Source organism: Protomyctophum parallelum (genome assembly GCF_964188405.1).
Source record: "Protomyctophum parallelum genome assembly, chromosome: 15".
In the NCBI taxonomy this organism is placed as follows: domain Eukaryota; kingdom Metazoa; phylum Chordata; class Actinopteri; order Myctophiformes; family Myctophidae; genus Protomyctophum; species Protomyctophum parallelum.
In genome coordinates this window covers 2365636-2381988 of record NC_139710.1, presented here as the reverse complement: position 1 = coordinate 2381988, position 16353 = coordinate 2365636, and the positions used below count along the sequence as shown (strand labels likewise).

General features: G+C 46.9%; 1 protein-coding gene across 1 annotated transcript in view; it reads right to left on the bottom strand.

Annotated features, from left to right (window-relative positions):
• Positions 1-16353, bottom strand: part of lss (lanosterol synthase (2,3-oxidosqualene-lanosterol cyclase)) — a gene marked incomplete at its 3' end in the record, with an annotated part of 99001 nt that overhangs the window by 14168 nt on the left and 68480 nt on the right. The window contains exons 16-19 of the mRNA XM_083784742.1: positions 6785-6881; positions 3934-4039; positions 2565-2630; positions 2176-2259 (exon numbers count right to left, since the gene is read on the bottom strand). Of these exons, the coding sequence (XP_083640868.1) occupies positions 2176-2259; positions 2565-2630; positions 3934-4039; positions 6785-6881 (353 nt within the window). The remainder of the gene's footprint in view (positions 1-2175; positions 2260-2564; positions 2631-3933; positions 4040-6784; positions 6882-16353) is intronic.

Sequence of the window (16353 nt, the reverse complement as noted above, 5' to 3'; positions counted from 1 at the left end):
ATTTGACACAGACCTATAGCATGTTATGTAGACAGCACTATAATTGTATTGTATATAGTCATAGTACATATGCATAGCATAGTAGTAAATATGTATAGTTTATATGTATAGTGTATGTATAGTTTCATTATATAGATATTCCACTGTTACTTTCTTAGATTACGCATGTTTCATGATAAATGCTTTTATGTGATGTATTCCCATGCTTTTGTTCTTGCTTAAATGTAAGTCGCTCTGGATTAAGAGCGTCTGCTAAATGCCTAAATTGTAAATTGGTAATTTTTCAGTTCTTTACATATTATGAAACTGCACACTGTATCCTTTCATATGATGTATTGGTCATTGGAATTGGGGGGGAAATGAAGAAGATATGACAATTTTAAACTTGTTGAACCAGAAATGTCAAATTGGAGAATTCCCCCTTCAAAGATATCAGCAGTGATCTGTGACTTTAGGGGGCGCTGTTTTCCCTTCATTCCTCCCTTTAGTCAACAAGCAGTGTTGCCATGTCTGCTTATTATAATTAGTTGGCCTTGTTTCTAAAGAAAAAGAATGCATAGGCCTACTGTACCAATAAGTCTTCACAATTAGAGAATGTTGTTATAATTGATAGTTTGCCTGTTATCTCTCCTTTTTTAAATAGGCTACTGCATTTATTTGGCATTTTGTAGTATGAAAAAAGGGCAAAAACAGTGGCAGATAATTTAGGCTTATGTAAATGGTCCAGATGAGTACAAATAAGATAGCTATATTAGCCTGTTATTATTATTATTTGTCTGCAGAACCCCCATCTGAAAATAATGTATGCCAGGGACAAGATTGGTTTTTTTAAATGCTTGTAGATCGGCTATTTTCGCTTATTTTGGGCTTGTTTTCATATACCGGGTTGCTTATTTCTCAGAACCTGGCAACCCCGCGATAGCTTTTTTGCTACGTTTAGCATTATATTGATATCAATCCTGTAGCTAAAACAAGTACATATCGCGCTATATTACATATCGATGTGATCTGCGTTATTATGACCTTAATTTTCATGGCAGGTACATTCCAAAGTAACTAATAATAGCCACGTTATGGTGACATAATGTTACAATGTTTTCAATGTTTACGTTGTGTTCTTCTTCTGCTATTGGAAAAACGAAGCCATTTCAACATGTTCCATTGTTCTGATTCACCAGTGCCCCCTTCTGGAACATTAGCTATAGGAGGACCGAAAATAATCACACTTTTTACAAAATACGATGGTTAATACTTCTTTCTCTGCTATTTCTGTTAGCCAGTTAGTAAAAGACTAGTATTATCTTCAAAAAACGATTGTGTACAAAAAGCGGAATTTTAGCGGAATTTGCATACTTTGAAAGTAAAGCTGATTTTCTGATTAGCATTGGTTAGCATTGCTTAACTCAATGGTTAAAACATTAGACATAGTGACTTGTTTACGCAATTACAACGACTTAATGACACTAAAACGACTTTCTGATGGAATAAAAACATTCTTTAACATTCCAACTGTGTTAATGTGGCTAAAAACGAAAACCACCAAAAAAAGAAATGAATTTTATTTTCAGCTATAACTGTATATCAACTGTGCCGACTTGTGGTTGAAATCACTGGCACTGGTCACATATCATTACCATACCATTAACACACTTCAATTCACATCAGGGGCCATTATTTATTCATAATTTACAATATCGTTAACATATCATTACCATACCATTAACACACTTCAATTCACATCAAGGTCCATTTATTATTGAATTAGCATTTATTATCACTGTTATTTCTATTGGTCAGTCAGTACCATGTGACCATCACTGTTATTTCTATTGGTCAGTACCATGTGACCATCAGAGTTATTTCTATTGGTCAGTCAGTACCATGTGACCATCAGAGTTATTCATATTGGTCAGTCAGTACCATGTGACCATCAGAGTTATTTATATTGGTCAGTCAGTACCATGTGACCATCAGAGTTATTTCTATTGGTCAGTCAGTACCATGTGACCATCAGAGTTATTTCTGAAATGAGCAAAAGGGTTCATTGTTCACTCACAACAGTTAAAGATCAATAAGGGTCCATTTGGTTACCAACTCTTCTTAACATGTAATTTACATATAATTTACATCTCATTTACATTCTATTTACATGTCATTTACATATAATTTACATACCCTGTGTGGTCATAGGTGTGTCCCATGCAGGCCAACGCCTCCAGTCCAAACCACGTTCCATATGTGAAGCACACCCCCCACGACCTTATAAGGACATAAACACACCCCCCACGACCTTATAAGGACATAAACACACCCCCACGACCTTATAAGGACATAAACACACCCCCACGACCTTATAAGGACATAAAAACACCCCCACGACCTTATAAGGACATAAACACCCCCCACGACCTTATAAGGACATGAACACACACCCCATGACCTTATAAGGACATGGACACACCCCCCACGACCTTATAAGGACATAAACATGACCCATGGTCTCTTGACCCTCATTAACATGTCATTAGCATTATATTAGCATGTCATTAGCATATTAAACTCACCCCTCCCATGATCCATCTGGTCTCTGGACCCTCCGGCAGTACTGTAGTCCTTCTGACAGAGTCTCACTGAGCGCACGCACGCACACACACACACACACACACACACACACACACACACACACACACACACACACACACACACACACACACACACACACACACACACACACACACACACACACACACACACACACACACACACACACACACACACATTAGGTGTAATGTTAGAGTCCACAGAAGACATGTAAATATGAAATAAATACTTAAACATGTAGCTAGGTGTAATGTTAGAGTCCACAGAAGACATGTAAATATGAAATAAATGCTTAAACATGTAGCTAGGTGTAATGTTAGAGTCCACAGAAGACATGTAAATATGAAATAAATGCTTAAACATGTAGCTAGGTGCTAGGTGTAATGTTAGAGACCACAGAAGACATGTAAATATGAAATAAATGCTTACACATGTAGCTAGGTGTAATGTTAGTCCACAGAAGACATGTAAATATGAAATGAATGCTTAAACATGTAGCTAGGTGTAATGTTAGAGACCACAGAAGACATGTAAATATGAAATAAATGCTTAAACATGTAGCTAGGTGTAATGTTAGAGTCCACAGAAGACATGTAAATATGAAATAAATGCTTAAACATGTAGCTAGGTGCTAGGTGTAATGTTAGAGACCACAGAAGACATGTACATATGAAATAAATGCTTAAACATGTAGCTAGGTGTAATGTTAGTCCACAGAAGACATGTAAATATGAAATGAATGCTTAAACATGTAGCTAGGTGTAATGTTAGAGACCACAGAAGACATGTAAATATGAAATAAATGCTTAAACATGTAGCTAGGTGTAATGTCAGAGTCCACGGAACTGAACCTTTCAAGCCTGTTTTCTCAACTCGCTGCTGCAATCATTATCTCCAAAACTGGTCAAACTACCAAAAACCTTAAAGCCCCATTTTTACTTCAGTGATGCTTGTGGAACTCAACCACGTCTCATCCTGACCGCATCACTGTCGTGGCAATAATCTTGTGAAACCACACCCTCTATTTAAACCACACCCTCTCGTTAAACCACACCCTCTCGTTAAACCACACCCTCTATTTAAACCACACCCTCTCGTGTAATATTGCTTCATTATATAAGGCGGTCCGTAGCGGGGGTCACCGGTGGTGGGGAGTTAGATTATGGCGGCCAGGAGGTGGAAAACCGCAGGTCCAATCGGGTACCTCGTTACAAAAAAAGTAGTGTGTGTGTGTGTGTGTGTGTGTGTGTGTGTGTGTGCGTGCGTATGCGTGCGTGTGTGTGTGTGTGTGTGTGTGTGTGTGTGTGTGTGTGTGTGTGTGTGTTTGTGTACCTGATCTCCTCAGCTCGGTGTTCAGGGAAGGTTTCCTGAAACAGTCTCAGAGCCTGAACGACTGCAGACGTGCACTCTACATACGTATAGTCAATCATGATGTCACCTGGTGATTAGCATATCATTAGCATAGCATTAACACACTCTACATACGTATAGTCAATCATGATGTCACCTGGTGATTAGCATATCATTAGCATAGCATTAACACACTCTACATACGTATAGTCAACCATGATGTCACCTGGTGATTAGCATATCATTAGCATAGCATTAACACACTCTACATACGTATAGTCAATCATGATGTCACCTGGTGATTAGCATATCATTAGCATAGCATTAACACACTCTACATACATATAGTCAACCGTGATGTCACCTGGTGATTAGCATATCATTAGCATAGCATTAACACACTCTACATGCGTATAGTCAATCATGATATCACCTGGTGATTAGCATATCATTAGCATATCATTAAAACACTCTACATACGTATAGTCAATCATGATGTCACCTGGTAATTAGCATATCATTAACACACTCTACATACGTATAGTCAATCATGATGTCACCTGGTAATTAGCATATCATTAGCATAGCATTAACACACTACATAATGTATAGTCAATCATGATGTCACCTAATGATTAGCATATCATTAGCATAGCATTAACACACTACATACGTATAGTCAATCATGATGTCACCTGTTTAACATATCATTCACATATCATTAACACACTCACACTATAGTCTATATGTACGTGCGTGCGTGCTTGTGCTTGTGCGTGTGCCGTTGGCTGTATTTATCATTATTATGTTCGATTAGTAGCAATACATATATAGATATATATACCTAATGCTATTATATCTATTTATAAGTAGGCTTGCTTAGCTGTACATGTTATGGAGACACCTGGTATTGTCTGGTACTGTCCTTATGGTACAGGTTATGGAGACACCTGGTATTGTCTGGTACTGTCCTTATGGTACAGGTTATGGAGACACCTGGTATTGTCTGGTACTGTCCTTATGGTACAGGTTATGGAGACACCTGGTATTGTCTGGTACTGTCCTTAGAGTACATTATGGAGACACCTGGTATTGTCTGGTCCTGTCCTTATGGTACATTATGGAGACACCTGGTATTGTCTGGTCCTGTCCTTATGGTACATTATGGAGACACCTGGTATTGTCTGGTCCTGTCCTTATGTTACATTATGGAGACACCTGGTATTGTCTGGTCCTGTCCTTATGGTACATTATGTAGACACCTGGTATTGTCTGGTCCTGTCCTTATGTTACATTATGGAGACACCTGGTATTGTCTGGTACTGTCCTTATGGTACAGGTTATGTAGACACCTGGTATTGTCTGGTCCTGTCCTTATGGTACATTATGGAGACACCTGGTATTGTCTGGTACTGTCCTTATGGTACATTATGTAGACACCTGGTATTGTCTGGTACTGTCCTTAGAGTACAGGTTATGGAGACACCTGGTATTGTCTGGTCCTGTCCTTAGAGTACAGGTTATGGAGACACCTGGTATTGTCTGGTACTGTCCTTATGGTACATTATGGAGACACCTGGTATTGTCTGGTACTGTCCTTAGAGTACAGGTTATGGAGACACCTGGTATTGTCTGGTCCTGTCCTTAGAGTACAGGTTATGGAGACACCTGGTATTGTCTGGTACTGTCCTTATGGTACATTATGGAGACACCTGGTATTGTCTGGTCCTGTCCTTATGTTACATTATGGAGACACCTGGTATTGTCTGGTACTGTCCTTATGGTACATTATGTAGACACCTGGTATTGTCTGGTATTGTCCTTGTTACATTATGGAGACACCTGGTATTGTCTGGTATTGTCCTTATGTTACATTATGGAGACACCTGGTATTGTCTGGTCCTGTCCTTATGGTACATTATGGAGACACCTGGTATTGTCTGGTACTGTCCTTATGGTACATTATGTAGACACCTGGTATTGTCTGGTACTGTCCTTAGAGTACAGGTTATGGAGACACCTGGTATTGTCTGGTACTGTCCTTAGAGTACAGGTTATGGAGACACCTGGTATTGTCTGGTCCTGTCCTTAGAGTACAGGTTATGGAGACACCTGGTATTGTCTGGTACTGTCCTTATGGTACATTATGGAGACACCTGGTATTGTCTGGTACTGTCCTTATGGTACAGGTTATGGAGACACCTGGAATTGTCTGGTACAGTACAGGACAGGTACAGTACAGGTTATGTACTGTAAGTACAACAGCTGTTGTGAATTTTGGCCAGTCAGAGCGGCAGCTGCAAAGCCAGCCTGCATGCATTCCGCTGGCTGTGCTCGGCTGTGTTAACCCCTTCACTCCATGTTCGTTTCAGAACAGGGTGTTTTTTTTCAAACTTTTAATGCTTGATTGTATGGAAAGAATAATAATGATATTTTACCGCAGACTACTCGACTATTAATCGATTTGTGTGGTATTCACGTCGACTATCAAAAATCACGTTTGGTTAACCCATTCTGGGCGAGAACCCATTTTGGTGTTAGCATTATGTTAAGCTTTAGCTATTGAAAAATAGCAGATCTACAAGCTCATAGCGCGCCACCGAGTGGCGCGCTACGAGCTTGTAGATCTGCTATTTTTTTTAAATCGAAGAGCGACTGACATTTTTAGAATCTGATCTCAGGTCAGAATGGGTTATAATCAGACCAGTGTGTGTCCAGTGGAAACCTCGTATGAATCTGATCTCAGGTCAGAATGGGTTAATGCCCTAGTGCGCGTGTGTGTGTGTGTGCGTGCGTGCGTGCGTGAGTGTGTGTGTGTGTGTGTGCGTCATACCGAACACCTCAGAAGGGTTCAGGTGTTCCAACAGTCGTCCTCCTCTCTTAGTTTCATAAGTAGCAAAACCTCCGTCTGAGTTCCTCATGCTGAGAAGCTGCACGCACACACACGCACACGCACACGCACACACACACACACACACACACGGGGTGGAGGGATGGAGCTCGTTAATTTCTATTGATAACGAGCGCCTTATCGTTATCGATCAGGCTTATCGATCAGGCTTATCGAGCATTTTCTATTATTTCGTGGAAAGACGGCAGTGTCTTTTTTTATTGGCCAGCGGTAGGTTAGTGGCTGAATTAAATTAAACAATAGAAGTTAAACACATACAGACTGGTGGGAATTCTGATCAAAGACTCTTCTCCATTCTCTAAAACACCCTGGACAACGCTCCACACGTCCCAGACTCTTCTCCCTTCTCTAAAACACCCTGGACAACGCTCCACACGTCCTAGACTCTTCTCACTTCTCTAAAACACCCTGGACAACGCTCCACACGTCCCAGACTCTTCTCCCTTCTCTAAAACACCCTGGACAACGCTCCACACGTCCCAGACTCTTCTCCCTTCTCTAAAACACCCTGGACAATGCTCCACACGTCCCAGACTCTTCTCCCTTCTCTAAAACACCCTGGACAACGCTCCACACGTCCCAGACTCTTCTCCCTTCTCTAAAACACCCTGGGCAACGCTCCACACGTCCCAGACTCATCTCCCTTCTATAAAACACCCTGGACAACGCTCCACACGTCCCAGACTCTTCTCCCTTCTCTAAAACACCCTGGACAACGCTCCACACGTCCCAGACTCTTCTCCCTTCTCTAAAACACCCTGGACAACGCTCCACACGTCCCAGACTCTTCTCCCTTCTCTAAAACACCCTGGACAACGCTCCACACGTCCCAGACTCTTCTCCCTTTTCTAAAACACCCTGGACAACGCTCCACACGTCCCAGACTCTTCTCCCTTCTCTAAAACACCCTGGACAACGCTCCACACGTCCCAGACTCTTATCCCTTCTCTAAAACACCCTGGACAACGCTCCACACGTCCCAGACTCTTCTCCCTTCTCTAAAACATCCTGGACAACGCTCCACACGTCCTAGACTCTTCTGCCTTCTCTAAAACATCCTGGACAACGCTCCACACGTCCTAGACACTTCTCCCTTCTCTAAAACATCCTGGACAACGCTCCACACGTCCTAGACTCTTCTCCCTTCTCTACAACACCCTGGACAATGCTCCACACGTCCCAGACTCTTCTCCCTTCTCTAAAACACCCTGGACAACTCTCCACACGTCCCAGACTCTTCTTCCTCCTCTAAAACACCCTGGACAACGATCCACACGTCCCAGACTCTTCTCCCTTCTCTAAAACACCCTGGACAAATCTCCACACGTCCCAGACTCTTCTCCCTTCTCTAAAACACCCTGGACAACTCTCCACACGTCCCAGACTCTTCTCCCTTCTCTAAAACACCCTGGACAACGCTCCACACGTCCCAGACTCTTCTCCCTTCTCTAAAACACCCTGGACAACGCTCCACACGTCCCAGACTCTTCTCCCTTCTCTAAAACACCCTGGACAACGCTCCACACGTCCCAGACTCTTCTCCCTTCTCTAAAACACCCTGGACAACGCTCCACACGTCCCAGACTCTTCTCCCTTCTCTAAAACACCCTGGACAACGCTCCACACGTCCCAGACTCTTCTCCCTTCTCTAAAACACCCTGGACAACGCTCCACACGTCCTAGACTCTTCTCACTTCTCTAAAACACCCTGGACAACGCTCCACACGTCCCAGACTCTTCTCCCTTCTCTAAAACACCCTGGACAACGCTCCACACGTCCTAGACTCTTCTCACTTCTCTAAAACACCCTGGACAACGCTCCACACGTCCCAGACTCTTCTCCCTTCTCTAAAACACCCTGGACAACGCTCCACACGTCCCAGACTCTTCTCCCTTCTCTAAAACACCCTGGACAACGCTCCACACGTCCCAGACTCTTCTCCCTTCTCTAAAACACCCTGGACAACGCTCCACACGTCCCAGACTCTTCTCCCTTCTCTAAAACACCCTGGACAACGCTCCACACGTCCCAGACTCTTCTCCCTTCTCTAAAACACCCTGGACAACGCTCCACACGTCCCAGACTCTTCTCCCTTATCTAAAACACCCTGGACAACGCTCCACACGTCCCAGACTCTTCTCCCTTCTCTAAAACACCCTGGACAACGCTCCACACGTCCCAGACTCTTCTCCCTTATCTAAAACATCCTGGACAACGCTCCACACGTCCTAGACTCTTCTCCCTTCTCTAAAACATCCTGGACAACGCTCCACACGTCCTAGACACTTCTCCCTTCTCTAAAACATCCTGGACAACGCTCCACACGTCCTAGACTCTTCTCCCTTCTCTACAACACCCTGGACAATGCTCCACACGTCCCAGACTCTTCTCCCTTCTCTAAAACACCCTGGACAACTCTCCACACGTCCCAGACTCTTCTTCCTTCTCTAAAACACCCTGGACAACGATCCACACGTCCCAGACTCTTCTCCCTTCTCTAAAACACCCTGGACAAATCTCCACACGTCCCAGACGCTTCTCCCTTCTCTAAAACACCCTGGACAACTCTCCACACGTCCCAGACTCTTCTCCCTTCTCTAAAACACACTGGACAACGCTCCACACGTCCCAGACTCTTCTCCCTTCTCTAAAACACCCTGGACAACGCTCCACACGTCCCAGACTCTTCTCCCTTCTCTAAAACATCCTGGACAACGCTCCACACGTCCTAGACACTTCTCCCTTCTCTAAAACATCCTGGACAACGCTCCACACGTCCTAGACTCTTCTCCCTTCTCTACAACACCCTGGACAATGCTCCACACGTCCCAGACTCTTCTCCCTTCTCTAAAACACCCTGGACAACTCTCCACACGTCCCAGACTCTTCTTCCTTCTCTAAAACACCCTGGACAACGATCCACACGTCCCAGACTCTTCTCCCTTCTCTAAAACACCCTGGACAAATCTCCACACGTCCCAGACGCTTCTCCCTTCTCTAAAACACCCTGGACAACTCTCCACACGTCCCAGACTCTTCTCCCTTCTCTAAAACACACTGGACAACGCTCCACACGTCCCAGACTCTTCTCCCTTCTCTAAAACACCCTGGACAACGCTCCACACGTCCCAGACTCTTCTCCCTTATCTAAAACATCCTGGACAACGCTCCACACGTCCTAGACTCTTCTCCCTTCTCTAAAACACCCTGGACAACGCTCCACACGTCCCAGACTCTTCTCCCTTCTCTAAAACACCCTGGACAACGCTCCACACGTCCCAGACTCTTCTCCCTTCTCTAAAACACCCTGGACAACGCTCCACACGTCCCAGACTCTTCTCCCTTCTCTAAAACACCCTGGACAACGCTCCACACGTCCCAGACTCTTCTCCCTTCTCTAAAACACCCTGGACAACGCTCCACACGTCCCAGACTCTTCTCCCTTATCTAAAACACCCTGGACAACGCTCCACACGTCCCAGACTCTTCTCCCTTCTCTAAAACACCCTGGACAACGCTCCACACGTCCCAGACTCTTCTCCCTTATCTAAAACATCCTGGACAACGCTCCACACGTCCTAGACTCTTCTCCCTTCTCTAAAACATCCTGGACAACGCTCCACACGTCCTAGACACTTCTCCCTTCTCTAAAACATCCTGGACAACGCTCCACACGTCCTAGACTCTTCTCCCTTCTCTACAACACCCTGGACAATGCTCCACACGTCCCAGACTCTTCTCCCTTCTCTAAAACACCCTGGACAACTCTCCACACGTCCCAGACTCTTCTTCCTTCTCTAAAACACCCTGGACAACGATCCACACGTCCCAGACTCTTCTCCCTTCTCTAAAACACCCTGGACAAATCTCCACACGTCCCAGACGCTTCTCCCTTCTCTAAAACACCCTGGACAACTCTCCACACGTCCCAGACTCTTCTCCCTTCTCTAAAACACACTGGACAACGCTCCACACGTCCCAGACTCTTCTCCCTTCTCTAAAACACCCTGGACAACGCTCCACACGTCCCAGACTCTTCTCCCTTCTCTAAAACATCCTGGACAACGCTCCACACGTCCTAGACACTTCTCCCTTCTCTAAAACATCCTGGACAACGCTCCACACGTCCTAGACTCTTCTCCCTTCTCTACAACACCCTGGACAATGCTCCACACGTCCCAGACTCTTCTCCCTTCTCTAAAACACCCTGGACAACTCTCCACACGTCCCAGACTCTTCTTCCTTCTCTAAAACACCCTGGACAACGATCCACACGTCCCAGACTCTTCTCCCTTCTCTAAAACACCCTGGACAAATCTCCACACGTCCCAGACGCTTCTCCCTTCTCTAAAACACCCTGGACAACTCTCCACACGTCCCAGACTCTTCTCCCTTCTCTAAAACACACTGGACAACGCTCCACACGTCCCAGACTCTTCTCCCTTCTCTAAAACACCCTGGACAACGCTCCACACGTCCCAGACTCTTCTCCCTTATCTAAAACATCCTGGACAACGCTCCACACGTCCTAGACTCTTCTCCCTTCTCTAAAACATCCTGGACAACGCTCCACACGTCCTAGACACTTCTCCCTTCTCTAAAACATCCTGGACAACGCTCCACACGTCCTAGACTCTTCTCCCTTCTCTACAACACCCTGGACAATGCTCCACACGTCCCAGACTCTTCTCCCTTCTCTAAAACACCCTGGACAACTCTCCACACGTCCCAGACTCTTCTTCCTTCTCTAAAACACCCTGGACAACGATCCACACGTCCCAGACTCTTCTCCCTTCTCTAAAACACCCTGGACAACTCTCCACACGTCCCAGACTCTTCTCCCTTCTCTAAAACACACTGGACAACGCTCCACACGTCCCAGACTCTTCTCCCTTCTCTAAAACACCCTGGACAACGCTCCACACGTCCCAGACTCTTCTCCCTTCTCTAAAACACCCTGGACAACGCTCCACACGTCCTAGACTCTTCTCCCTTCTCTACAACACCCTGGACAATGCTCCACACGTCCCAGACTCTTCTCCCTTCTCTAAAACACCCTGGACAACGCTCCACACGTCCCAGACTCTTCTCCCTTCTCTAAAACACCCTGGACAACGCTCCACACGTCCCAGACTCTTCTCCCTTCTGATCAAAGACTCTTCTCCCTTCTCTAAAACACCCTGGACAACGCTCCACACGTCCCAGACTCTTCTCCCTTCTCTAAAACACCCTGGACAACGCTCCACACGTCCCAGACTCTTCTCCCTTCTCTAAAACACCCTGGACAACGCTCCACACGTCCCAGACTCTTCTCCCTTCTCTAAAACACCCTGGACAACGCTCCACACGTCCCAGACTCTTCTCCCTTCTCTAAAACACCCTGGACAACGCTCCACACGTCCCAGACTCTTCTCCCTTCTCTAAAACACCCTGGACAACGCTCCACACGTCCCAGACTCTTCTCCCTTCTCTAAAACACCCTGGACAACGCTCCACACGTCCCAGACTCTTCTCCCTTATCTAAAACACCCTGGACAACGCTCCACACGTCCCAGACTCTTCTCCCTTCTCTAAAACACCCTGGACAACGCTCCACACGTCCCAGACTCTTCTCCCTTATCTAAAACATCCTGGACAACGCTCCACACGTCCTAGACTCTTCTCCCTTCTCTAAAACATCCTGGACAACGCTCCACACGTCCTAGACACTTCTCCCTTCTCTAAAACATCCTGGACAACGCTCCACACGTCCTAGACTCTTCTCCCTTCTCTACAACACCCTGGACAATGCTCCACACGTCCCAGACTCTTCTCCCTTCTCTAAAACACCCTGGACAACTCTCCACACGTCCCAGACTCTTCTTCCTTATCTAAAACATCCTGGACAACGCTCCACACGTCCTAGACTCTTCTCCCTTCTCTAAAACATCCTGGACAACGCTCCACACGTCCTAGACACTTCTCCCTTCTCTAAAACATCCTGGACAACGCTCCACACGTCCTAGACTCTTCTCCCTTCTCTACAACACCCTGGACAATGCTCCACACGTCCCAGACTCTTCTCCCTTCTCTAAAACACCCTGGACAACTCTCCACACGTCCCAGACTCTTCTTCCTTCTCTAAAACACCCTGGACAACGATCCACACGTCCCAGACTCTTCTCCCTTCTCTAAAACACCCTGGACAACTCTCCACACGTCCCAGACTCTTCTCCCTTCTCTAAAACACACTGGACAACGCTCCACACGTCCCAGACTCTTCTCCCTTCTCTAAAACACCCTGGACAACGCTCCACACGTCCCAGACTCTTCTCCCTTCTCTAAAACACCCTGGACAACGCTCCACACGTCCTAGACTCTTCTCCCTTCTCTACAACACCCTGGACAATGCTCCACACGTCCCAGACTCTTCTCCCTTCTCTAAAACACCCTGGACAACGCTCCACACGTCCCAGACTCTTCTCCCTTCTCTAAAACACCCTGGACAACGCTCCACACGTCCCAGACTCTTCTCCCTTCTGATCAAAGACTCTTCTCCCTTCTCTAAAACACCCTGGACAACGCTCCACACGTCCCAGACTCTTCTCCCTTCTCTAAAACACCCTGGACAACGCTCCACACGTCCCAGACTCTTCTCCCTTCTCTAAAACACCCTGGACAACGCTCCACACGTCCCAGACTCTTCTCCCTTCTCTAAAACACCCTGGACAACGCTCCACACGTCCCAGACTCTTCTCCCTTCTCTAAAACACCCTGGACAACGCTCCACACGTCCCAGACTCTTCTCCCTTCTCTAAAACACCCTGGACAACGCTCCACACGTCCCAGACTCTTCTCCCTTCTCTAAAACACCCTGGACAACGCTCCACACGTCCCAGACTCTTCTCCCTTCTCTAAAACACCCTGGACAATGCTCCACACGTCCCAGACTCTTCTCCCTTCTCTAAAACACCCTGGACAACTCTCCACACGTCCCAGACTCTTCTTCCTTCTCTAAAACACCCTGGACAACGATCCACACGTCCCAGACTCTTCTCCCTTCTCTAAAACACCCTGGACAAATCTCCACACGTCCCAGACTCTTCTCCCTTCTCTAAAACACCCTGGAAAACTCTCCACACGTCCCAGACTCTTCTCCCTTCTCTAAAACACCCTGGACAACGCTCCACACGTCCCAGACTCTTCTCCCTTCTGATCAAAGACTCTTCTCCCTTCTCTAAAACACCCTGGACAACGCTCCACATGTCCCAGACTCTTCTCCCTTCTCTAAAACACCCTGGACAACGCTCCACACGTCCCAGACTCTTGTCCCTTCTCTAAAACACCCTGGACAACGCTCCACACGTCCCAGACTCTTCTCCCTTCTCTAAAACACCCTGGACAACGCTCCACACGTCCCAGACTCTTCTCCCTTCTCTAAAACACCCTGGACAACGCTCCACACGTCCCAGACTCTTCTCCCTTCTCTAAAACACCCTGGACAACGCTCCACACGTCCCAGACTCTTCTCCCTTCTCTAAAACACCCTGGACAACGCTCCACACGTCCCAGACTCTTCTCCCTTCTCTAAAACACCCTGGACAACGCTCCACACGTCCCAGACTCTTCTCCCTTCTCTAAAACACCCTGGACAATGCTCCACACGTCCCAGACTCTTCTCCCTTCTCTAAAACACCCTGGACAACTCTCCACACGTCCCAGACTCTTCTTCCTTCTCTAAAACACCCTGGACAACGATCCACACGTCCCAGACTCTTCTCCCTTCTCTAAAACACCCTGGACAAATCTCCACACGTCCCAGACTCTTCTCCCTTCTCTAAAACACCCTGGAAAACTCTCCACACGTCCCAGACTCTTCTCCCTTCTCTAAAACACCCTGGACAACGCTCCACACGTCCCAGACTCTTCTCCCTTCTCTAAAACACCCTGGACAACGCTTCACACGTCCCAGACTCTTCTCCCTTCTCTAAAACACCCTGGACAACGCTCCACACGTCCTAGACTCTTCTCCCTTCTCTACAACACCATGGACAATGCTCCACAAGTCCCAGACTCTTCTCCCTTCTCTAAAACACCCTGGACAACGCTCCACACGTCCCAGACTCTTCTCCCTTCTCTAAAACACCCTGGACAACGCTCCACACGTCCCAGACTCTTCTCCCTTCTGATCAAAGACTCTTCTCCCTTCTCTAAAACACCCTGGACAACGCTCCACACGTCCCAGACTCTTCTCCCTTCTCTAAAACACCCTGGACAACGCTCCACACGTCCCAGACTCTTCTCCCTTCTCTAAAACACCCTGGACAACGCTCCACACGTCCCAGACTCTTCTCCCTTCTCTAAAACACCCTGGACAACGCTCCACACGTCCCAGACTCTTCTCCCTTCTCTAAAACACCCTGGACAACGCTCCACACGTCCCAGACTCTTCTCCCTTCTCTAAAACACCCTGGACAACGCTCCACACGTCCCAGACTCTTCTCCCTTCTCTAAAACACCCTGGACAACGCTCCACACGTCCCAGACTCTTCTCCCTTCTCTAAAACACCCTGGGCAACGCTCCACACGTCCTAGACTCTTCTCCCTTCTCTACAACACCCTGGACAATGCTCCACACGTCCCAGACACTTCTCCCTTCTCTAAAACACCCTGGACAACGCTCCACACGTCCCAGACTCTTCTCCCTTCTCTAAAACACCCTGGACAACGCTCCACACGTCCCAGACTCTTCTCCCTTCTCTAAAACACCCTGGACAACGCTCCACACGTCCCAGACTCTTCTCCCTTCTCTAAAACACCCTGGACAACGCTCCACACGTCCCAGACTCTTCTCCCTTCTCTAAAACACCCTGGACAACGCTCCACACGTCCCAGACTCTTCTCCCTTCTCTAAAACACCCTGGACAACGCTCCACACGTCCCAGACTCTTCTCCCTTCTCTAAAACACCCTGGGCAACGCTCCACACGTCCTAGACTCTTCTCCCTTCTCTACAACACCCTGGACAATGCTCCACACGTCCCAGACACTTCTCCCTTCTCTAAAACACCCTGGACAACGCTCGACACGTCCCAGACTCTTCTCCCTTCTCTAAAACACCCTGGACAACGCTCCACACGTCCCAGACTCTTCTCCCTTCTCTAAAACACCCTGGACAACGCTCCACACGTCCCATACTCTTCTCCCTTCTCTAAAACACCCTGGACAACGCTCCACACGTCCCAGACTCTTCTCCCTTCTCTAAAACACCCTGGACAACGCTCCACACGTCCCAGACTCTTCTCCCTTCTCTAAAACACCCTGGACAACGCTCCACACGTCCCAGACTCTTCTCCCTTCTCTAAAACACCCTGGACAACGCTCCACACGTCCCAGACTCTTCTCCCTTCTCTAAAACACCCTGGACAATGCTCCACACGTCCCAGACTCTTCTCCCTTCTCTAAAACACCCTGGACAACTCTCCACACGTCCCAGACTCTTCTTCCTTCTC